At 41.3% G+C, this 25,289-nt stretch overlaps 1 protein-coding gene across 1 annotated transcript; it reads left to right on the forward strand.

The window, feature by feature from the left end:
- Nucleotides 1-3,222: 3,222 nt before the first annotated feature.
- Nucleotides 3,223-25,024, forward strand: si:ch211-161f7.2 (retinoic acid-induced protein 2). Its single transcript, XM_061236065.1, has 2 exons — nt 3,223-3,340; nt 20,231-25,024. Exon 2 carries the CDS (start codon nt 20,362-20,364, stop codon nt 22,087-22,089), a length of 1,728 nt encoding a protein of 575 aa, XP_061092049.1. The 5' UTR covers nt 3,223-3,340; nt 20,231-20,361; the 3' UTR covers nt 22,090-25,024.
- The last annotated feature ends 265 nt before the right edge of the window (nt 25,025-25,289 follow it).

Here is a 25,289-nt window from a genome sequence, read left to right on the forward strand (position 1 = left end):
TTTAGTCCGAGATCGCTCAGGTCACCTTGCCCTCTGCATCACGGTTTCTATGGTGAGCGCATGCAAGGTTATTTACAGGCTGTCAGACGGTAATGATCAAACTCATCAGTAGCTGAACGGGGAAACAGGGGGGAGGATGGATGAGACGCATGGTTGTTGTGCCAGCATTTAAAGCTGTGTATACGGGTAAAGACATCGTTTTTCATTGCGACAGTAAATCTGATTCTGCTAGTGAAACCGTGAATTGACGGCGAAGGTCACGGTTTAAAAGTGAAATAAAAGACGTTAAAGGGAGGGGTTGTTCTGATGCAACAAACAGTGATTTTGGCTTCATTGCTGTAAATGTCGTGTGATTTCACCCCGAATACAATAACAGCAGAGTTCAGCGGTAATAAAGCAATTCCGGCTCTCCTTCGGCAGTTATGTAACCGAAAGTGAACATAAAATCAATAAATGACCCCACGGGAAGATCTTTATCAGCTAAACGGGTGTGCTTTGTTTTTTTCTCTCAATGCAGTAGGCATTTCATTTCTTAAATCCACTTCTCTTTAAACTCAAGGCAAAAACACACCCATCGCATTTCCGTCCTCATTAACGATGAAACCAGCCATGTTTTTAGATATCAATCTTTCCATCCCATCATATAAAAAACAATTACAGAGGGGCTGACTGCCGAGAAGAGATACAAAAAAAAAGCGGAGGCGAACGGAGTAGTGGCGGTGCCACGAGGGGTGCAAGGCTCATTAAAGTTTATTAAGTGTCGTCTCAGCAGAACAATGGGGGGAGCGGGGCCTGGGGCTGGGCCTGGGGCTGCCTGGCAGTGATAGGGACTCCCTCTGGGCCCCTCCTCATCCAGGCATGTCACCGCCAGGCACCGGCTCTCGGCACTCGGCTGCACACAATGCGAAATGCCGCAGCCGCGGCCTCGTCGTCTGTCCTGACACTCCCAAATCATCACAGCCATCACCATGGCAGCACTGCCACCCATGAAAGTGCCTTTATTCGTGAGCCGGAAAAGAAGCCCTTGACTGATGCCATCAATTGGACCTCACTCATGGTCGTTTTCATCAAATAATTAAAAAATATTATTCGCTTGGCCAGTTTTTAAAGCTTTTTTTTTCGCGAAAAAAATATCCACCCCGTTTCTGATTTTTATCAAATGTTTATGTCAGAAACATGCATTGAAAATGCATTGAAAAAATCTAATTGAGATAAAGAATACATAGAAAATGTGATAATGTAAAAACTGTCTACTAAGTGCCTATAACAGCAGTTTGCTTTTGTCCTTAAAATAAGAAGGCAACAAAGACAAAAAAATATTTTTTTTTGTTTCACAGCATGATGGATTCGGGTGGTCGCTGGAAATATCACAATATCACATATGATATATTTTTTAAATCATAATATTATATGAAAGCAATATATTTTTTGTAAAGCATTTTAGGATAGGGGAATATCGTCTCGCATATCCTATCAGGTTTGTAAAAATTATGTTAAGGTCTAGGCTTTTCTATTTTTACATTTTATTTGTATGTTTCCGTGTTGAACAAGTATCGATCTTAGTGCAGACAAATGATTCGACTGGCCGACTTGATTCCAGTGATTAGGCTAATACAGAATAAGCATGATACACATTGCTTTGTACGCCAGCATGTTAAAACAATTACAAATAAACATGTAATTTTCTATGAGTGGATTTCATTCTAGTGATATCTTTGTTCTTACCACTAAGAACAAGGTGGCCAACAAGGCTGCATCAGCCTACGTTTTGTTGTTAGACAAAGACCAACCCTTGTCACTCGTATTTTAATGGAGCATATAATGAGCGAAATCTGTTAAATAGAGTTGATTTTTTCTGTATTAATAATCTAGCCTCATGTACCAGATGCATATTTGGTCCCAGAAGCATCACACTTTGCTGTGGCATTTATGTAGCTATTCATTTCTCTTGCCAAAAAGCCAGCCCTTCTGCTCAGCAGCGAATAGGCTATTCCCCAGAAGAATGCGAATTACATTTGTGTGTTTCTGTAAAAAAAAGAAGAAAAAAAGAATTGTGAAAAGCACTTTACATTTAATTATATGGATATTGTCAATGGTATGTGTGTTGTTTTCAAATATGATATTAATATGAATACAATCTAATATGAATATGTTAATGGGTTTTTTTTACAATCATATTAAGCAGTAATACAAATTGTTGTTTACTTAATAAACTGCCGGGCATCTACTATGCAGTAACAACGACAACAACAACAATAATAATCATTATAGTTATGTTATAATTAGTTATAATTATTACTAGTAGTAGTATTCGAATAGGTATTATTATTTGCCATTATTATCAATAATGTATTATTATTATTATTATTATTATTATTATTATTATTATTATTATTATTAGTAGTAGTAGTAGTAGTAGTAGTAGTATTAGTAGTAGTAGTAGTAGTAGTAGTAGTAGTAGTAATAGTAGTAGTAGTAATAGTAGTAGTAGTAGCATTACAGGTTTCGTATGGGGCAATTTCAATGTTATATTATTCTGCCCGCTCATACAGACGGGTTTTACTGATTTTGTTCTTGTGTTACTTTTTCTTTCATAGGAATAGGGTACTTACGGTAAAAAGCGAAACAGTGTCTGACCCGAGGGGTCCAATGCTGTTAGCGTGCAATTGCATGGCACGCTATGGCATCAATGCACATTTATATATTTTATGAACAACGCACATTATTACGCTGGAGATACTAAGTGAATGATGTTTATATGATGATCGAATATACAAATACGTAGATTTGTTAAATACCCAACTTATTTTTACAGTTTTAAAATGAGAAAGACACTATATATAGATCTTGGTCTAGGATGTGTGACAGGCAGCTTTGACCAGCGGTTTACCTCTGTGGCGCGCACGCACGCACGCACGCACGCACGCACCATGGTCCGGCGGGGGGGCGGGTGGGTGACCACAGGCTCGGGCTGGGACGCTGCGCGCGCAGCCTGCTGTCACAGGACTCCAGCCTCCTTCTGTGGCGATAGCCGAGTTTCAAGCTTTCATCATCCGGACGATGGTGATTTAACAGTAGCGAATATAAACCACGGCTGTTGTTTTATGGCAGTCGGCTGTCCGTTGTTTTACCTTTCACGGGGACTAGTCTTCTTGAGAAAAGTCTACGTTACGGGTGAATATCGGAGCTGCAAATACTGCAGGAGTACGACTCGACTGAAAAAAGAGAATTATGGTGCTGGGAGGATCGCTAGCGCAGGAAAAGACACAAATGATGCGTATTAAAGGCACCCTGTCTTGCGTGATATTGTATTGTTCTGGATCCGGAGTATAATATTACGGTAAGAGATGTTTTCCTCCGAACATATTGGGTAGCTAACACACACGCAAAATGTTGATATTATTGATATAAGATATTAGCATTGGCAATGCAATTTGGTTGTGCAGTAGATAGCTCTTGACTCTTTCAAAAGGAAGCAGAATTCTAAATATTGTATTTATCCGATGGGGACCAAATGCCAACGCCTTGTGCAGAACCATTTATATGTATTGTCATTGTAGCAATTTAATACTTAAAAAATAAATAAAGTAACGATGCATTTGCTGAAATAACGCATTTTAAATGGTAAGGTGGTGATACAGGTGCGTTGACAAGCCTCGTGTGCATTAAAGGAAAGCGCCCTTAAAGAGACAGGGGGTCAATTTCCACATCAATATTACTGTACTGTGCATTGTAGCCGACTCACGGTTGATGTAAAGATATGCTTTCCGCGGGTGTGAACACGGTATGTGTGGATGCGTAGCCTAAATACAGATTTGTTCAAATACAATGAACAATGCCATGTTCATTTAAATTTTATATTTCATTTATTTATGTTAAAATGTCATAGTTATCGCAGGGATGGAAACAGACGCAGAATTGCTTTTGTACATTTTCACCGTCTGCGTAAGGGGGCGGTGAACTTCCATGCCGTTTCTGTTATATTCTGGGTCATCAGTGTTGCCAAACAGCTGCATTATTGTGAGGTAATAGAAGAGGTCCCTCGAGCTGGTTTGGGATACAATCAGATGGATGTGCCATGTAAAAGGATAGGCTACACGGTGTTTCTGTCTCCGGTGGCGTACTACGTTAATAATGCTATTACTACTGGCGCACCTAACTGCCGGGTTAGACGATGGTACAACTGAAATAAAACTGGAATATACAGTAGGCTACATGTAATCGTTCTTGCAATATCAAGAAGGGAAACCTAATATTGGGTATTTGTGTTTATAATGTATTGTCTACGCAGTCGTGGTCTGTCGTTCTACGTGTTTACAAGAGGCAGTCTGCTTCCCAGACAATTGAAAATGTATTTAATTAAGCAGTTATTTGACGGTTCATAATCACTCGAAAAGAGATACAGGGGTATGAGGACCCCATTGGTTGCTCTATGCAGTTTTAATTAAATGAACCTTCTTTTTTTGCCTGTCTTGGAAATTCAATATAATACATCCTTAGCCCTGTACTCTATTTACAGCTATTTGGCCGCTGACCACATGTTCGTTACCTCAGGGTATCTTTGTATTGTTTCCATTGCCTCTCTCTCTCTCTCTCTCTCTCTCTCTCTCTCTCTCTCTCTCTCTCTCTCTCTCTCTCTCTCTCTCTCTCTCTCTTTTGGTTTACAGCAGTGAGCTTGCTAACTAGCGAACCTGAAGGGGGGGACGGGGGGACGGGGGGGGGGGGGGGGGGACGGGGGGGGGGGGGGACGTTCTCTTCGCCATGCAGAAGTCATCAGGGCCTTCCCTCTACATGGGGCAGAATAAGCAGTAAACAAACTGGTTTATCATAGCAAATCATCACAAGTCCTTCAGAGGCTGCAGTCATGCCATAAAAGCAAATCACATGGTATTCTCTCCCTGTTTGAACAGATATAAGAGAGCATTATCTGTGTTTGGCCTAACCCCTTAGGCAAATATGTAACATTTACACCAAGGAAGAAGCTCACCATATCAATAAATGATAATCAACATTACAGTTGATGCACAATGCTGTTCATGCAATATAATGGTATTCTTGATTTATGTTCTTGATATTGTATTCATGTATTTGTCAGAAGCATGTCAAGTGTGTATGTGTGTATTAAAGCTCATTGCTGCATATGATTTTGGCTCTGTTGAGTGCACGGAATGGCTTAAAAAGCCCAAGCAGGTCAATAATGGGAATTTCGTTGACATGACGTGTCACACATCAACCAACAATATAACTATGATACACCCACAGACACACATATAGTGTAATTATTCTCATTCTCTCTTTCTCTCACCCTCCTTCTCGCTCCCCTCTCAATCACTCTCCCTCCCTCTTACTCTTTCTTTTTCTCTCTCAAACACACACATGCACACACATATTGATTTGAGATGGTTTCATTGGCTTTGGTGGTTTTGTTAACAGTAAAAGCTTTTTAAGTGGCTTCTCTAAGCGAGTTAAAGTAAGTCAAGCATTGCTTTGACTATCAAATCCCAATCTCACAAGGTTATCGCACGCATTAGCTTTTAACACAAGTGCTTTTGCCATCATCAAAGTGACAAACTGCTGAAGCCATTGCGGTGCAGTGTATTCACAGGAACTATGGGAGTTTGTTTGTGTACTATATGTCAGTCACAGTTATAGTGTCTTCAATTAAGCTTTTGCCAGCAGAAAATAATTCTATATTTGAATGAAAAAAATATTTAGAAGTATTTTTGGTGCTCTTCAGGTGAACACCTCCCAGATTCTATGCTATGAAGGTCACCAAATATTTTGGTATAGCTACACTACCCCATTGTTATGTTGTGGACACCCCCTCAAAATTAGCATACAACTGAGGACTTCCTTATGGTTGTTTTGGGACATGCATGTTTTGTAATGGCATGGATCAAGCAAATTGAATTGTTCATAGTAGTGTAAGGAGTATTGTCATGTCAGGGTTGCCAGACTGTAAGGATCGCCTCAGACACATTACATTACATTATTGGCATTTGGCAGACGCTCTTATCCAGAGCGACACACAGTTGATTAGACTAAGCAGGAGACAATCCTCCCCTGGAGCAATGCAGGATTAAGGGCCTTGCTCAAGGGCCCAACGGCTGTGCAGGTCTTATTGGGGCTACACTGGGATTCAAACAACCGACCTTGCGTGTCCCAGTCATGTACCTTAACCACTACGCTACAGGCCACCCCCCAGGGGACAACTTATCACATCGGGGTCACCATCACGTCAAACTATGAGGAAGGAATTTTATTGAAGGAAAAACATGTTGATCTGACTCAATTTTAAAGATACTGTAAGATGTCGCTTTGGACTTCCCTTAAATACAATCCTTAGCAAGCTTTCCACACCCCACAATTCCCTTTGTCTGCCCAAATAAGGTCTGAACGGGAATAGTCATGTAACAGAATAGGCATGTAACACCTGCCCCGCTACATGTCCAGGAAGAGAGAAACTGCAAGTTAACCCCTCAAAATGTAATGTTAGTAATAATGTGCTTTCTATGACAGTGTCTGATCTGTCTGACAATGGGTGCGCAAATTTTGCTAACATAAGTGTCCGGAATACAGAGCCACCACCTTGGACTCCCATAGAAGAGTATCTTATTCTCAAAATCTGCGCACCCATGTCAAAAAGCCTTTTACAATTAATATCTTGGTGAACAGAAGCGAACCTGACCTCTAAATGGTACAAAGTTAAACATGACACATTTCTTAAAATTTTAAAGGAAGATTACTTTTTATTTTAATTTCTTACAGTTTCAAAATAATAAAAAAAGGAAAAAAAGCCATGTGCAAAACTTTGGGAACCCTGTCAGTTCATACTTTGTAACTCCTCCTTTGGGCAACTATAACAGCTTGTAAACAGCAAAAAGTCTTTCAATTCAAGGTTTTGGAATTTTTACCCATTCTTCCTGGCAGAACACTTCTATTGCTTGATTAATATTCTTCGGCCTTCTTGCATGTATGGCATGTTTGAGATCTCAATAATATTAAAGTCTGGGGACTGTGGTGGCTATTCAAAAACCTTCATCTGGTACTTCATAGATGATTTCAAGGTATGCTTTGGATCATTGTCTTGCTGGAATACCCAACCTCTCTTCAACTTCAATGTCTGCACTGACCTTTGAATATTAGCCTCTAAAATCTCTTGAAATTTGGTGGAATCCATTCTTCCTTCCACTTGTTCCCAGCTGCCACACAACCCAAAAGCATAATGGATCCACCTTCTTGCTTCACAGTTTGCAAGGTGTTCTTCTCTACAAAGGCTTCACCCTTTTTTCTCCAAACATACCTACTTTGGCGGAGTCCAAAAATGTTTGGTTTTGTCAGTCCAAAGCACATTGTTCCAAAAGGCTTCAGGCTTCTCAATGTTTTCTTTTGCATACTTCAGACACTTAATAAATTGATTGTAAAAGGCTTTTTGACCTACATTTTTGCATACAACTGTATGTTTAAATATACATTGCATTCCCTTCCATCATAACGCCCCTTATACCATCTCATAACTGCCCAGTATGTTTATGTATAACATGCAATATCTCTTGCATTTCATATATTATTATAGTCAACCACATCTACCATATCATACCCAGCTATTTATATGCACATACGTCTCTCCATTCATGCATTGGTTTTAGTCAGGTTGCCAACTGGCCCAGGGGAGCCTGCATGCCACTGTCTGTCCCAGACTGCACACTGAGAACAGTGACATAGCAGTAGGAGCTGCATCGCTTTCCATCTGTGGGAGGTAGTCGCGATGTATCACTGAGGTAGTTCGCCCATTACTAAAATGTGAAGATTACATCGCTTACCTGCTGCTCTGCTATAGAATCAGATTTGTGTCAAAATGATCAAACAGAACATTGTGTCAAGTATCAAACAAATCAGATTCACAGGCATAGAAAAAAATATTTTACCGTTTTGTTCCAAACTGAAATCAATATTTTTCTTTGTAATATTTATTTCTTTGCTTTCAATCTGAAAATGTTTACTTGATAATTTTGACACCAATCTGTGTCAAAAGTATGATGGTTTCTTTGATAATTTGACATCAATCTGATTCCATGGTAAGCGTCGTAACCACTACATCTTGAGTAATAAACGAACGGCCTCATCACGACTACGTCATGACTACCTCCTACATTGCCCCTATTTAGCTTTGCTATTATATTACAGTGTATACAGTATATTGCTATCATCTCTTAAGGATATTACAGTAATCTAATTACCAGTTCATAATTCTAGATAATATAGTTAATGCATGATGTAAGATGTATAGGAATAGACATCATTATGTGCATGTGTATATACTGTAGACTTACTGACCACTTTATTGGGTAGACCTGTACACCAGCTTGTTAATGCAAATATCTAATCAGCCAATCATGTGGCAGTACCTCAATGCACAAAAGCATGCAGACATGGTCAAGAGATTCCATTTTTGTTCAGACCAAACATCGGAGTGAGGAAGAAATTTGACGAAGGGACTTTGACCATGGAATGATTGTTGGTGGCCCAGGGCTATAATCTACATTTTATATATAGTGGGAGCAATAATGAATTGATCCCTTGCTGATTTTGTAGGTTTGCCCACTTACAAAGAATAGAACTGTGTAGAATTGTAATCATAGGTACATTTTAACATTGAGAGACAGAATATCACAAAATAATCCAGAATAACAACATCATATAAAGTTTATAAATTTCATCATATTTTTGCATGAAATAAGTATTTGATCCCCTACCAATCAGCAATAATTCTGGCTCCCACAGACCAGTTAGTTTTCCATTAAGAAGCACTCCTAATCTCAACTCATTACCCAAAACACCTGTGTCAACTTGTTACATCGTTATGTAGCTGTATAAAAGACACCTGTTCACTCAATCCATCAGATTCCAACGTTTCCACCATGGGCAAGAAAAAGAGCTGTCTAAGGACATCAGGGACAAAATTGTAGACCTGCACAAGGCTGGGATGTGCTACAAGAAAATAAGCAAGCAGCTTGGTGTGAAGTTAACAACTCTTGGAGCAATTATTAGAAAATGGAAGAAACACAAATTCACCGCCAATCTCCCTCGGTCTGGGGCTCCACGCAAGATCTCGCCTCGTGGGATATCAATGATCATGAGAAAGGTCAGGGATCAGCCCAGTACTACACAGGAGGAGCTTGTTAATGACCTGAAGGCAGTTGGGACCACAGTCACGAAGAGAACCATCAGTAACACACTACACCGTGAAGGATTAAAATCCTGCTGTGCGCGCAAGGTTCCTCTGCTGAAGAAGGCACATGTATAGGCCCGTCTGAAGTTTGCCGAAGAACATCTGGATGATCCAGAGGAGGCTTGGGAGAAGGTGATGTGGTCAGATGAGACCAAAATAGAGCTATTTGGCATCAACTCGACTCACCATGTTTGGAGGAAGAGAAATGCTAGGTACAACCACAAGAACACCATCCCCACTGTGAAGCATGGAGGTGGAAACCTTATGCTTTGGGGGTGTTTCTCAACTAAGGGGACAGGACGACTTCACCGTATCGAGGGGAGGATGAATGGGGCTATGTACCAGGAAATTTTGGGCGACAACCTCCTTCCCTCAGTGAGAGCACTGCAAATGGGTCGTGGATGGGTCTTCCAACATGACAATGACCCAAAACATACGGCCAAGGCAACAAAGGAGTGGCTCAAAAAGAAGCATATTAAGGTCCGGGAGTGGCCTAGCCAGTCTCCAGACCTAAATCCCTTCGAAAATCTGTGGAGGGAGCTGAAGCTTCGAGTTGCCAAGCGACAGCCTCGGAACCTTAAGGATTTGGAGAGGATCTGCAAAGAGGAGTGGACCAAAATCCCTCCCAAGATCTGTGCAAACCTGGTGAAAAACTACAACAAACGTCTGACCTCTGTGTTTGCCAACAAAGGTTTCTCCACCAAGTATTAAGTCCTATTGTTCTATGGATCAATTACTTATTTCATGTGAAAATATGATATTAAATTTATAAAATGTACATGATGTTGTTATTGTGGATTATTTTGTGATATTCTGTCTCTCAATGTTAAAATGTACCTATGATTAAAATTCTACACAGTTCCATTCTTTGTAAGTGGGACAACCTACAACATCAGCAAGGGATCAAATAATTATTGCTCAGCAAAGAACTGACAACTATTTTGTTTACCTGTGTCCTTTTGCAGTCTCCAAATTTATTTTTTTATTTTTTTAACTACCTAGACATAGCTTAGAAAAACCAATGCAGATTGCAAATGTTTGCTGCTATTTTCATAAAATTTTAAAGGAGATTTGTCCAGAGTTGTCTGTGGTTCAAAGTGCACCAGCCACAGCCACAATAATCTGTCTCCAGTCAAAAACAAAATCTTTTCAGTGAGAAAAAAGCTGTGTAACTGTGTAAAGCAGTGTTTGAGTTTCTATAACATTGTTGTAATAATATTTGGAGTAATTCCAACTATTGGAAAACAAACCTCAAAGGGTTACCTTTCACAAGAGACCAAGATTATGCCTGTTCTCCAAACGGTTCAAGAATAGTACTAGTTTTATTTTCTCATTTTCAAGTTTGTGTCAAGAAAAGGGGCAATACTTAAGGCTAATCAATTTAATTGCCTGTCTTTTGAGGCTTTTGGCAAATGCAAATATTTCACTTAAAATGTTGGTTTTTTTGTTAACAGCCATGTTTCTCCTGCTATAAAGGTGCCAGTAAATAATCCTGCAGAACGGCAATGAACCAGGTTGTAATGATAACGGATACAAGCAGGCTGCCTGATAGAGCCTTCTCGGGTTTCTGCTGCATGTGGGCTCATATTACCTCATATTTAATTAAAGCGCTGTTGATCTGGCAGTTATTTATATCTGTAGCCTCCTCCCTCGTGCTCCACACGGTGGGGGGGCAGGCTTGGTGTGCTGAAGGCCATGGGGCAAGGGGAGGGGGGCGACAGGGGATCAGACAGAATCCGCAAAAAGTTAATGGGGTCAGGGTCATTTCATAAATTGTGGCACAATTAAAACAGATGTCTTTTTTTGACATTGTTATTTAGAGTGTTAAGGCTTTGGATTACACAATTCTGCCCCCCCCCCCCCACCCCCCCACCCATTCCCAAACCCACCCTTCTGTTGCTTGCTTTGGCTGTAGATTGTAGTTTACTGGGTATAAGGAGTAGAGAGAGCCACCCAAACATTCTGGACCAAGAGTAGTGAGAAAAATAACACCCAACCTGCTCACATCGAATATCCTGGATGGATGTGGGGTTCCAAATTCGCACTGAGAACCGGGGTTTGCCAGCTCTCTGCAAACAAACATATCTTTCTGATAAGAGAAGCCTGCTTCTGAAAGGGCTTAGACACAAGCAGGTGGGGCAGGGCTCAGGCAGGGGGAAGATCTAATTGGTTGATCCGGGGGTAAGGTAGTGGTAGTGGTCATGCAAGAAATGGTCTGAATAGAGGATCATGGTATGGAGGGGCAAAGACACAAGCAGGAAACCTGAAGGAAATCATTGGTTGTTGGTAGGGAGGTGTTTGGGTGGCTAACCAGTCTTGAGGTGTTCTCACAGATGCAGCTGGCAGGGTCACCCATATGCAAAAGATTTGTAAAAATTATAAACAGTGCAGTCTGTATTTGGTATTTCGACAATGGTACAATTTCCGTTCTTGTTTGTGAAGTGTTTGCATTTGCTGAAAGCCTCAAAAGAGAGGACATTATTTTAAGAGACAATATGTTTACCAAAATATTGTGGGAACATCATTAAGCAGGAAAAGAGCAATGGTGATCTCAATAATCGCAAAGGACATGGTCGGCCAAAGAAGACCAATACAGTTGATGAACAAAGAATTCTCACCACAATGAAGCACAAACCCCAAACACCTCTCCAACTGATCATAAACACTCTTCAGGGGGCAGGTGTAGATGTGTCAGGGACTACTGTCTGCAGAAGACTTCACAAACAGAACTACAGAGGCTACACTGCAAGACACAAACCACTATTTAGTTGCAAAAGCCAACTGCCTGTGTCACACTGGTGCATCGTGTAGCAGGCACAAAAAACTGCCACGTTGGCCCTCTCCCAAAAGGCACAGTTGAGTGAAGACAACCTCCTCCACAAGGTTGTCACAAGGACCCCACAATGCACACACCTCAATTCCTGGTGCCCATTTGCTCTGCAAGCCCATCAGCTACGCATGGTACCAATAGATGTTCCCAAGGAGGCCTGGCTCAAGACCAGATGGAAGGACCGGTAAACCAGGTTACAGCTTGCTAAGAAGTACCTAAAAGAGCCTTGGAGAGTTCTGGGAAAAAAACAAGATTGACTTGTATTAGAGTGATGGCAAGACCAAACTATGGAGACTAAAAGGAATTACCGAAGAACCAAAGCACCCCCCTTCATCTGTGAAACATGGGGTTGGAGGGTGTTATAGGTTTGGCATTTATGGTGGCCACAGGTGCTTGCTCACTTCTTCATTGATAATGTAACTGCTGATAACAGCAACAGAATGAATTTTGAAGTAAAATCAAATGCCTAAAACTCATTGGACGGTGCTTCATCCCACAGTAAGGCAGTGATCCCAAACATACACCAGTGCTCTCTTTCTTCTTAAACTGTTTGTTTCAGGAAGCCTATTGTTTGGCCTATGTCTCTGACTAATGTTTCCTTATTTCTCAGGCTCATAATAGCTTCCTTGACTGTCACTGGCATAACTCTGGTCCTCATGTTGACAAACACCAATAACAGAGTCCAAAGGCCATCAAAGCCTAGAATTAATACACTTGACTAATCAGAAACAGGCCAACTGTCCAATTACTTTTGGTTGCCTAAGACTGGAAGACTATGTAAAAAATGGGATGTAATTCCTACACAGATCACCCAATATTGATATAGTATATATATATATATATATATATATATATATATATATATATATATATACCCTCAAATTAAAGGTGACAGTCTACATTTTTACCTCATATTGTTTCATTTAAAATTTAATATGTTGGAGTAAATATTATGTATAGTATATGTTATAGAACTGGTATATATAATTATTATGTGAATTCACTATTCTTTTACACATAAGGCACTTTACAACTGAATTTTATATTGCGATCATAAGAATTGTACACTCAGTGACCACTTTATTAGGTAGACCTGTACACCAGCTTGTTAATACAATTACAAATATCATGTGGCAGTAACTAAATGCATAAAAGCATGCAGAGGTGGTCAAGAGATTCAGCTGTTTTTCAGATCAGATGTCAGAATGGGGTAGAAATGTGAGAGGAGAAGGGCCAGACTGGTCAAAGCTGACAGGAAGGTGACAATAAAGCAAATAACCACGCATTAAAACAGTCGTATGCAGAAGAGCATCTCTGAACATACAATGCATCAAACCTCTAAGTGGATAGGCTGCAGCAGCAGAAGACTTAATAAGTCCAAAGAATATGTCTAATAAATACCTAATAAAGTGCTCACTGAGTGTATATGTCTGACAGATATAATGACATTCCCATTCCTTTCTAATATGTCACTATATACTGTATAAAAGGGGCCATAATCATGTAAAAATGCATGTTTTCTATATGTTTAATTTATAATCAACATATATAATTCTTACAAACCTTTTGTATACTGGCAAGATCCAGAGAGAGAGCAGCAGTCTCGGAGTGTCTGAGCAGAGACCAGGGAGGTGAAGCGTGACTGTGCTTGGGCTGGGAACTTTTTAACACCTTTGCCCTGCTTCAAGAGACATGTGATCCACCCCCTCCAAAAAATAAAATAACATGAAGCAGAAATCACTGAACCAGAGAGGACAACCGTAGACTCACAAAGGTGAAGCCCAGCTAAGGGGGCAGAGTTCAGGCCTCAGTTTTCAGTGTTTTATGTTTTGAATCCCTTTTTTTAAAAGCTTTTTTTCCTCCCTGTCTGCAAACGCCCCTTTTTTGCAGGCAGTTGTGTTGGTGTGCCCTCCCATAATTTTGGCAGAGGGCAGACTAATGCTTGCCTGTGCTGCCAGCCAGAGCATCTTTTCACCCAGCAGTCAACCAAATGAGCAGTTCAGAAGTTGACCAGCTACCAGCTCAGACAATCTACCAGCACAAGTTGGTTGACCAGCTCCTACCCAGCTAGACCAGTATTATGACCAACTTGACAGGCTCAATTTTCAAGCTGGTATAGCAGGATTTTACAGCAGGGAACAAAATTTCACCTCCCACTGACCTCACCCTGGTGCTTTGAGAAGATATGTTTCAGGGGTTGGAGGTAGGATTTGCAGGGCTAGTGTCATATTGGCTTTTATTTGTACATAGTGAGTTTCACAAATGAATTGACCTTAGTCTGCTCTCGATCAGGGCATGCCAGCAACAGCTGTAGTCAGGAATCCCACAGGGTGACGTCGTGTAAAATGGCCTACAATCACCCAGAGAGAGAGGGTTTCCGTTGGCATGGCAACCCCCTGCCTCATCTCTGCTCCAGCCGATCGGACTCCTGGGTTCTTCTTGCTCCAGCTACAACATTGTTCCTTGATGCAAAGTATGTTCCAGAGGCGAGTGTTTGAATATCAGGGCATCTTTTTGTTTTACAAGGAGTTGCCTATTCAAAAATAAACTTGCCATAGAGGCAGAGAACAAATCTAGGCTTGATGCCATACCATACTCCAAGCTATTGGTGAATATCATGCCCAGGTTGCCTGACTGGCCTGTTGTTGGCATCGTGTATTTAGGTTCCTATTTTTCACCCTTATTGATGGAAGTTGGGGTGATGGAAGAGGGTGTGATTGGACATTCTAGTTTGAAGAGAATAGTGGGAGGGACAAATCCAAAAAATAAAGAATCGGGATTCAGCTGAATTTGTTGCTCTGGTGTGACAGTCTTTTATAGCAAATACATATGCTGGTCTGATAGAGTACTTAGTCTGCAGTGTCATTGTCAGAGTGTAGACTCTGATACAGAGTCTGTAGTCTCATTGTCACCACACAAGGGGAGGTTTTGTTTCTTGTGTCATTCTCAAAGCACACTAAACGCAGTGCCTGTGCTATATCTGGTTTGTATGTGTGTACCTATGTGTATGTGTGAATCTGTAATGTGTGTGTGCATGAATCAGTGTTTTTATGGCTGTGTGTCTGTGTGCACCTTTGTATCTGCATGTGTTTTTGTCTTTAAGTGCATATGCGTATGTGTGTGTGTGTGTGTGTGTGTGTGCGTGCATGTGCATGTGGGACTGTGCCTGCACACGTGTGTCTACAATCATGACCTCATCGCACATTTATTCCTGGGGAGCAGGCACCTTCCACTCACAGACTGCTATAAATACAGACCGCTGGATTGACTGCTGGTAGGAAGCCAGGGAAAAGTACAAAGACTGCACTCTATAAATACACATACTTTTATTGGATTCTCATACGACATGGGTAATCTGGCCCTCCCATAGCCCTGCAGCTCAGGTCCAGCGGAGAAGATCAGCCATGAGTTCTTTCCTCCCGAAAAAAATGGACATGTAATTGTTCACAGGCTTGTTGCGTGGGCTCGGTCATGCTGCAGAGCAGTGTAGCTCTGCAGGACTAGACGGGCACAGTACGAGCAGGCAGTGTGCCTGCTTATTTGTGCAACAGCTTTGCCACATGGATGCCATTATGTTCAAAAAAAGAAACGGTGTAATAAAGTCCTCAAAGGTTTGGGCAGGAGGCATTCCATTCGGTTGTTGAAATGCCATACATGACTCCCGAGGCCTCTGATTATGCAGGCGGCTCCTCCTCGCAATTTTTTATGTGTGTACCCTGCTGAAAAATCTAGCTAGCTGGGTATGTGCTGGTCAGCGATCATGGCCAAACTGGTCATAAGCTGGTCTAGCTGGCAAGTGCTGGTAGCTTGTCAAGCTGGTCAATTAGCTAAACCATGTCAAGGTGGGAGCTGATCTGAACTGGTCAACTAGCTACCAGCTGTTTCAAACTTAGCTTGTGCTGTTTTTTTAGCAAGGTATAAATTAATGCACACATTAGTTCCTGACATATTGCCCATCATGCACTGCAGCCCGTTCACAAATGATTCCGTTACCTGTCACCCACACTATTGGTGTCAAGTTTCCAAAATCGAAATGTGACAAATTGTTGAATGGGGAGTAGGACTTAAGATTAATTGTTCAGGGGGTAGGGGGATTAATTTCTGTTTGATAACTGTTTAGTGGTTGAAATGTGTGTGGCTGCTGGACCTGTGATGTGTGAGTGTGAGACTCGTCCACAACAGGTGACTCTCACGCCTAATGTGTGAGACTTAAGCTTTGCAGCTCACATCAATACACTTTAGCAGCAGAGGAGAGGGCAGCTGCTGTTGCAGGATATGGTATCAGAGAGTGAGAGAGAGAAAGAGAGAAAGAGCAGCTGATGGGGAAGAGGCCATACAACCGCACAGCTACTCCTAAATGAGGGAGGCTCCTCCCAGATATAAAATGGCTGCCGCCATCAGTAGTGGATACCATGGAGTTATATTAGTCCTGTGTTGTCATGACAACAGTAGCCAGACTGTATAAAAAAAGAAAAAGAAAAGAGGGCCCTGTATTTTGTCTTCTACTTCAGTAGCAATAGTTCATGGTCCGGTAACTTAATAACCTACTGTTTACGTTCAGGTGAACCTGGACTTTGTCTTTGAATGCTAAGTGTAGGCTTTCATTAATAATTGTTATGGCAAGTAAAAAGATACTTCAAAAGCAGTGGGATGAGTGTTGATGAAGCAGTCTTCTGTTCTCCAGCACCCTCACTTTCCACTGCAGACACACCATAAGATGGCCCAGCTCCCAGCTGTTTCAAAACATAGCTTGAGCTGTTCAAACCAGGTCAAGTCTGAACTGGTCAACCAGCTACCAACTGTTTCAAAATTTAGCTTGAGCTCATATGAAGTTGATCAGCTTTGGCCAACAGTTCTTGTGATCCTGAGAGCGCAATGATTTGCAGCTGTCTGTACATTACATTTTTTACATTTTTGGCATTTGGCAGACGCTCTTATCCAGAGCGACATACAGTTGATTAGACTAAGCAGGAGACAATCCTCCCCTGGAGCAATACAGGGTTAAGGGCCTTGCTCAAGGGCCCGACAGCTGTGCAGATCTTATTGTGGCTACACCGGGATTAGAACCACCGTCTGTAGTCCTCATATTATCTGTTCATCAGTCTGTACTCACCATTATTCTGAGACAGGATGGTGGGTTTAAAGGCATTTATATCCCAGTCATGAAACCACCCATATATTCTGCACCCTCACCCATTTCAGACTAGGGCTGATCAGAGTGAGTGGCCATTTGATATAAGTTACTATATCTATATGAAGCCCAATACAGCTATATAAGAGACTGACATATGCTTTTATAATCCTCAGGAGGAAATAAGTATTATCAGTCTCTATTATGTAGCTGTATTGGGCTTTACCGCCAAAATAAGCAGCAGTTGTAATGTCAGTTGCTGTGGAATTGCCCATTATCATTGTACTTGCTTTTTGTGGGTTCCACCATTGAACTGTTGATAACAGCAGTTAATATTTAGACACAGTAGCATTAAGGCTTTAGGCTTGTTGGCAACATCAGTTGCTGTATAGTAAGTAATAATTATCAGATGCACTGTGGTTGTATTTTGTTGTTGTGATGGATTTTGAGGGATTGATTTTTTCTGACTGTCAAGTTTCTACTGGAGTATAGTTTGTTCCTGTTAGAATATTTTTGTGCTGAACTGCTTTCCAATTTCAGGCTTAGAATTTAGGCTTCTTTGATGGGTTCTTGGCAGGCCATTTCATAGATCTTGGACTAATAAAAGTTAGACATGTGGGTACTAGCAACATTACAAGCATGTGCTTGGTTTTTAAACTGATACTTGAATTTATGCTTCATTATTGATGACATCATTTGCAGCTCTTGGCAAGAAAACACAAAACACGAGTGAGATGATAATGATAAATTAAGTGCATGTTTGTAAAACAATTCTTTCTTGAAATGGGTCTCTCAGTTTAAAATGCACATATCTGAAATCTGTCCGTTTCAGCCTCCAAACCATGTCTGTCAGATTGTGGAGGAAATTTCAGTTCATATGAGATAGATAACCAAATAATAATTATAGTACATCTTGAATAGGACAGGTCATTTATAGTTTGACTATTCTTTTTCAAAACCCCATGGCTGGGGCCACGGTTGGAAGATGCATTCCTTTTTATGAAAGCCTGAAAGAATGGATCTTTCGCAGCAAGCCAATCGAACAGAAAGCGTGACTCACCCTCAATCTCCTTGGAGATGCTGACTAGAAAAGGCCTTCTCTGAGCAGTCACGTGTCACATTACCCTCACATCACCTCTCTGTCTCAGACATTAATGCAGAAGAGTCGGGGGGCCTCCATATAAATTGCTAACTGAAAACATACAGCCCTCACAAATCTCATTGGCAGTAATCGCTGCAATCTGGTCCAATGATCCCACTTTTATAATTTTCTCATTATCCCGCGTAAGCAAGGCGCACAAATGGGAAGTGTTGCCATGGGGACTGGCACACAGTTCAAGGTCTCGGTGGAGTGGGCAGTGGTAGACTTCATAGGACCCTTATCAGTGTTCCTCTCCTTGTGTTTCTGTGTCAAGGTGAAATATGCGCTTACAGATAATGCAGGCACTCTAAGCAGCTGTCACACGTGAGGTCAGAGATTTCTATTCTTCTAAAGGAAAATTGGAATCCCACCTGGATAGAAATGGTTGAAAATGCCTAGCCTGGGTTTAGATGAGTGAATATGATTAGCCTCTGGAGTTGCATATGGCTAATAGCTTGATGTATGGCTCCACTATAATTTGTTTACTTGCCTGACAGTGCTCCAGTTTGAAGTACCATCTTTTTCAATAAAAAACAAGTGCATTTTCTTAAAGCCTATTGCTTTATTTATGTTTTCCAAAGATCTACACATTATAATAATAAAATAATAATAATAATAATAACAATGACTAATATTATTACAGTTTTCATAATGATAATAACACTAATAATAATAATTGATTTGCGCTTTAGAGGTTTTCATTTCTAAGTTGAAGAGGTAAACATCATAACCACCAATAGGCAGCAGCCAATTAGGTAACACATGTCTAATGACATAATCAGGAAACAGTTTGTAAGGATTAGTACAGTTAGCAAGGATGAGAGGCTTGGGTGGAAGTCATATTACTATTGCTTGTGCTGGAACTACTGGAACTTTAACTTATCCATTTCTGTTGAAAAGAGCCTAGTTTTGCATTGAAAGCCTCGTTTTGAATAGGAAAACTCTGCAGAAATTTTTTTGTTTTGGTCAAAACATTTCATTTGGAGGAGGAAAAATATTTCTTGGTTCAAATCTTTCAGCCTTGTTTTCTGACCTTCAGAATAAAATGGAGGCTATTATGTTTAGTGTGGCGTCAGTGTGTTTGGTCTTCCACTGTTTTCATTTGAGAGTATCATTAGTCAGTCCCTGCCAAAGAAAGAATTTGTTTATTTGCTGCCAGAAACATAATGGGATAAAGCCTGCAAGCTCAATAGCTATTTTAAACACAACTTTCAGTTCAGGCGCAGGTACAGTCATGCAATGCACTGTGTTTGTTTCTGTGATCATGCTTACAAGCACAATCACGATGCATTACTGTGCTATAAAAGAGATGTGAGTGAATATTTCATGGGCCCCATGGGGGATCTGCAGGAAGATTTATTGAGCTTCATAAATGAGCATAGTCCAGGCCTGTGAATTTGTCCTTGATGAAGTGTCTTTCATTTAACCATAGTGGGAGTGATCATACAATAAAAATGCAACTTTGTATCTTCACTGAAATGATCACAAGATACGATTTTATATAATTTTATATAATTACAATAATCTTTGCTTGGTTAAGAGTCTCAGGAGTGATGGCTCCAGAGTTAGCTGACAACTCACTTGAATAATAGCTTTTATGTAATCTCTTTTTCTGTTTTTATTATTTTTCTCCAATTATCAGATTATCTGATTTATGTACAGTGGCTTCAGAAAGTATTCAGATCACTTTGCGCCTTGCTCGATTGTACAACAGCAGTTTTCCATATGGGACTGGAAGCTACAACGTATGATCCCTATGGAACCCTAACCATTATAGTATACTGCTGTCCTTACTACACCACTGCATTCTTTACTTACTATTTACTGCTGATAATAATTTGAGCATAATTTGCTTCCTAATTATTGCCCCATTTCTTTTTTTCTTCAATTTCATAGGACCTGTAGCTGCAGCCATTACTCAAGAGAGCCAAGAGCTGGGAGTCATGAGATCTTCAGCCTTGGGAAGCAGCTGAAGCAGATTTCTTTTGAGAAAGGATTTTCTTTTAAAAAAGGGAAAAGAAATCACCATGGACAGCCTGCAGAAGGACAGCCAGTCCAGCATGCCATTGGACATGGCGGGCGGCCAAAGCACGGGCAGCGGTGGTGGGGAGGGCAACGGCGGGAACGGCAAGCTGGAGAACAGCATGACCCAGCTGATCACGGCCGAGGCCTGGAACATCAACCCCAGCGGATTGATGAAGAAGGCCCTCTCCCCCATGGTGGCCGTCTCAGCCCCCTCTGTGGTCAGTCCCAGTGCCGATTCTTCCGGAGGGGTAGCCTTGAAGGTGGCTGCCACCGTCCTGCAGCCCATCTGTCTCGGGGACAGCCCGGTGGTGCTCCCCATCCACCTCCAAATGGCCGGGAGCACCGCCCCCCAGGTCAACCAGACGGCCAGTTCTCCCTACCTCATGACCAGCCAGGGTCCCGTCTCCCTGCCCTTGGTCTTGGAGCAGCAGGTGTTCCAGCACCTGAATTCTCCCGTTCTCCCGCCTGGTGCCCCGTGTCCCACTATATCCCTCCAGAACAATGTCCTGTGCCACAACTCCTCTCTCTCTTTCAGCCAGCCCTCCCCCTTGGACCAAAAGCCCATGGGGCAGGTGCAGGAACCCGGCGTCCTGCCCCTCTTCCAAAACCCGGGACTGGCTGCCATTTTGCAGGACATGTTCCCATCCCAGAACAATTTGGGCTCCTCGCCTTGTCACCCCGCTGCCCCTCCCCCGGTTGACCCCTTCTCTTCCTCCACGTTCTTCCCACAGCCCCCCCTCCCCCATCCATATGGCTCCCTGCTGTCTCCCCTGGTTCCTCCCGCCACCCTGCTGGTCCCATACCCCGTCATTGTACCCCTGCCAGTTCCTCTACCCATCCCCATCCCAGTCCCCATCCCCATCCCACCCAATGCAGAGTCCAAGGGTTTTGCTGACCCTCCTAGGGTGGTTTGCACTTTGAGCAAAAGCACCCAGACTAATGGCAAGGATATCCCGAGTCTCTCGCAGATTTACGGCAGGGAAATGGCTCAGCTGGTCCCACAGTTGGACTCCCCATCCTGTGTTCCCATCACCAGCGGTGAAGTTCTAGACCTTTCTATGAAGTCTCCACCATTTCAGACCAAGCAGGAAGTCCTGGTTCAGCAAGATAGTGTCCTTGATCTATCAGTGGCCAGCGTGAGGAAACCATGCATCCAGTCATACATTAGCAAGGATGTAGGAGTTGAGCTGGACCATGCCTGCCGCTCGGGTGAAGAGACGACACATGCGGCCTTGTCTCTGGAGGTCCTACGTCCCATCGAGCATGCCCAGAAGCTGGACTCCAAAATCCTGAATGGCCTGGCATCCCTGGAGTTCAGCCGGCAGCACAAGTGGGTGATGGATGGGGGTGGAGGAGGGGGTGGAGGAGGAAGGCCTGGCTGTGAGCCAAAGTGTGGCGGGGGCAGCAACTTTGAGATCGTCAGCACTTCCCAGACAGCCAAGGTCATCGTGTCGGTGAAGGATGCCGTCCCAGCCATCTTCTGTGGAAAGATCAAGGGGCTTTCCGGGGTCTCCACCAAAAACTTCTCCATCAAACAAGATGCCAATCAGCAGGCTGTGTTGCAGCAGTGCTTTGAACGGAAGGCCCAGGCCGATCCCCGGGACCCCATCGACCCCCTCAAAAAGACACCCAAAAACAGAGCCATAAAGTTAAAAAAGGTAAACTCCCAGGAGATACACATCCTCCCCATCAAGAAACAACGACTGGCTGCGTTTTTCCCCAGAAAGTAAAAGTTGGGCTTGTCTAAACCGTGGTCTCCTGTGAAAACGTACAACACAAGACCGCATTATGCTGTTTTCTCCACAGTTAAGGGCAAGCAATATAGCCTTGGTTGCCTTTGCAAACACTTCAAACTTCATCAGTCAAGTCCTCAGAAAGCAGCTTTGTTTCACAGAGTAACAACAACTTACTAGCAGAAAAGTACATATATAGTTCCATAGCCAAAATGCCTGTGGGGTGATCTACTTAGAAGTATTGGAATGCTTCTTTAGCCACATCATGAATACGTATTTGTTTTGACAGTAAATATGTCCTCATAGCATATTCCCTCATTTACCATCATGAGCATAATATTGTGTAAATTTACCCAGTTGCTCAAGTGACCCTTGATGGTATATATTTCTAACCTTAAAATGAAAATAATCTTATATATTTAACTTGCCAACTTCATTCCAGCTTCATTAAGCACCATATAACTATATATTGATGGCTTTGGGGGTAGATAATCACAATTAGGTCTTGAATTTGACTTCCTAAATCTGCTATCAGTTCACTGAGAAGCCACATCTCAGAAATGTACTGAACCAGAGGATATTTCATGATGCAGATTGATGTCAGATTGATGAAATCTTGGCAAAGACAAAGCCCTGTTCTCTTTACTTATAATGAATGCCAAGCACACCATTCATGATGTCATCAAAGAATAATACTAATTAGCTCATAAAGGGAGAAAACAGATGAACACCCCACCTCTCTCCCTCCTAAAATTTGCAATGAAATGATGCCCAAGGGCTATCTTAAGGAAAATAGCCCAGTGAGCAGTTTGAGTCAACCTCTTTTGCATTATTCACAGTAAATGTAAAGCTTAAGAACTTCCTTTCATTAAACTCCGAACATATACAAGATGCTCACACATATACATAAGTCAGCATTTTAAATGGACATTTTGAATTTAAATCATTTCAACTTTGGAGAAGTGCTCCTCAGCCATCTTTTATTTGAACAAAAGAAGCTTTCAGTGTCCAGCTTTGACGCTGCATGTTGTCTATCACAAAGCCCAGAAATGATCCAAAATGTTTGGAGAAAGTGAATGGAAATGTTGATATGTGTGATTACAGAACTGAATCGAACCATGAGTTCAGCCTCAGTCTGCAGCACGGTATTTTCATCGGGAGCCCTATGTTATCTCTGTAACTTCTGTTTGTGTGTATGTGAGCTCTTCAAAATGGCAAGTTTTGTTAACTTCTGTGTTATTGTTTTAAGTATTTTTATCTGTTCATGTTTGTGGTCAGAACTGTAATGTACATGTAAGTGCTTATTCTTAGCATTTTAGTCTGATATCTTAATTGATTTTTTTTCTGCACCTTTTGAGGTGATCTTTTACGAGTTTTTTTAATGGTGAAATCATATTGCTCTGTAAAGATGTGAAGACATGCTTCTGCATATATATAAATACTTTTGGTAGGAGTTTTGCAAGTAGCAGGGGCAAAATGTGAACTCTATGAAACTAGTGTTGGGATTGATGAGAAGAGTATGATTTCAGATGTGTTCTACTTTAGAATAGTAATTTAATTTCACAAAACGATTGGTCACTTTTTATTGTTGTAATTTATTTTATTGTACAGTGCAGTTGCACAAGTTTTTTGGAATGAAAATAAAATCAATTTACTGTTGAGTGCAATACCAGCTGCTACTTCTCCAAATATTTTTATAATGTAATGACATTGGTCAGACAGATGACAAGGAACATCCAGATTGTAGATTAGATATGGAAATGTTGACCAGCTGTTGAAAAAAAAGAAGTTCACACAGGCACACAGAAACAGAAGTGTGTGCAGACGTAACATGAACACACGTGCAGACATGAATATGCATGCATACATACACACACACACCCTTCAGAATGAAGGATCCCTTCCCTTGTATGTGTGAACTTTTCCCTCAATGCTGTTGTGTTAGATAAAAGTAGTGTGTTGGCTTTAAGCCATGTAGGCTTGTAAAGTGTGTGTGGGGGTGGGGGGTTGAGAGGCTGGGTGGAGGGATCTTGGTGGGGACACATTTTCCTCTGCACTGTCAGTTGCGATTGCTATTAAAACTGCTGGCTTTCTTTGAAAACAAAGAGTATTTAAGTGTCACATGACACTGATCCAATCTGACCAGTGAAATATGTTGGAAAGTATGACCAAATTTGAAAATATATCATTTGTTTAGGTAGAAAAACAGTGCAGGGCCTCAGGGGCCATTTCATTAGTTCACAACTAGGTTGCAGTAACAAAACAAAGCAGCAGAGTTCACAAGTACAGGCTATTAGCTTATAGAAAAGAAAAAGCAGTATACCCTCGCCCCTATGGACAATCATATTGATATATTTTTATAAGTGGTAGTATGTTTTCAGCATGATAAAATGAAAAAGAAGGCCCCATACTATTGCATTTACCTGGTACTAGACCTAGTTTTGGATTGAAATTGGCCTTGAAGAGGATCCTGCTATCAATGTATTTATGTGTTTGTGATATTTCAATAACTATCCTATAAAATCCTTATCTTGCAATACAATACTGTCTTAGATGTCTTCTAAAAGTGAATTATCTAAAAAGGTTAACATTAGTGGAATATCTTGAAAGTATTTAATACATTGACAGTTCTTTCTCATTTTTGTTTTGACTGCACATTTGTGTAAGTACATGCCAGACTGTTAAAGACTGCAATGATTACAGTCATAGTCATAGTTGCAATTTTCAATGGAGAGCAATTTATGTTTAAACCATTAAAGATCAAGCTAGAATCATCATTGCTACTTATTGTCATGTGAAAAAATATTTTGTATACATTGGTATTTAAATTCCTGGATGAAGATTTTATACTGTGAGCCATATAATGGTCCACATTTTTTTAAGCAATGCAGCTGGGTGGATTACATGAGTGAAAATAAAAAAGGTTCTGCAATTTTGCTTAAGCCTGATTATTTACTCTACCAACTCAAAGTACATAAGCAGTGCATGGTGATGAAGGCTGTGTGTCACAATTTATTACAAGACCAACCAAACTGGGAATAATTATAAGCTGTTCATTTCAAAAGAAACTTAGTCATATGAAGGCAACTGTCAGTCACAAAGTATTTTAACATTATAAATTCATGTTATTAATTAATTCAGGTTTTGATCTAGTGATGTACTGCAGAATAAAGTAGATTTGGAAATTTATATGAAAG

The sequence above is a fragment of the Conger conger genome, chromosome 3 (assembly GCF_963514075.1).
Source record: "Conger conger chromosome 3, fConCon1.1, whole genome shotgun sequence".
NCBI classification, from domain to species: domain Eukaryota; kingdom Metazoa; phylum Chordata; class Actinopteri; order Anguilliformes; family Congridae; genus Conger; species Conger conger.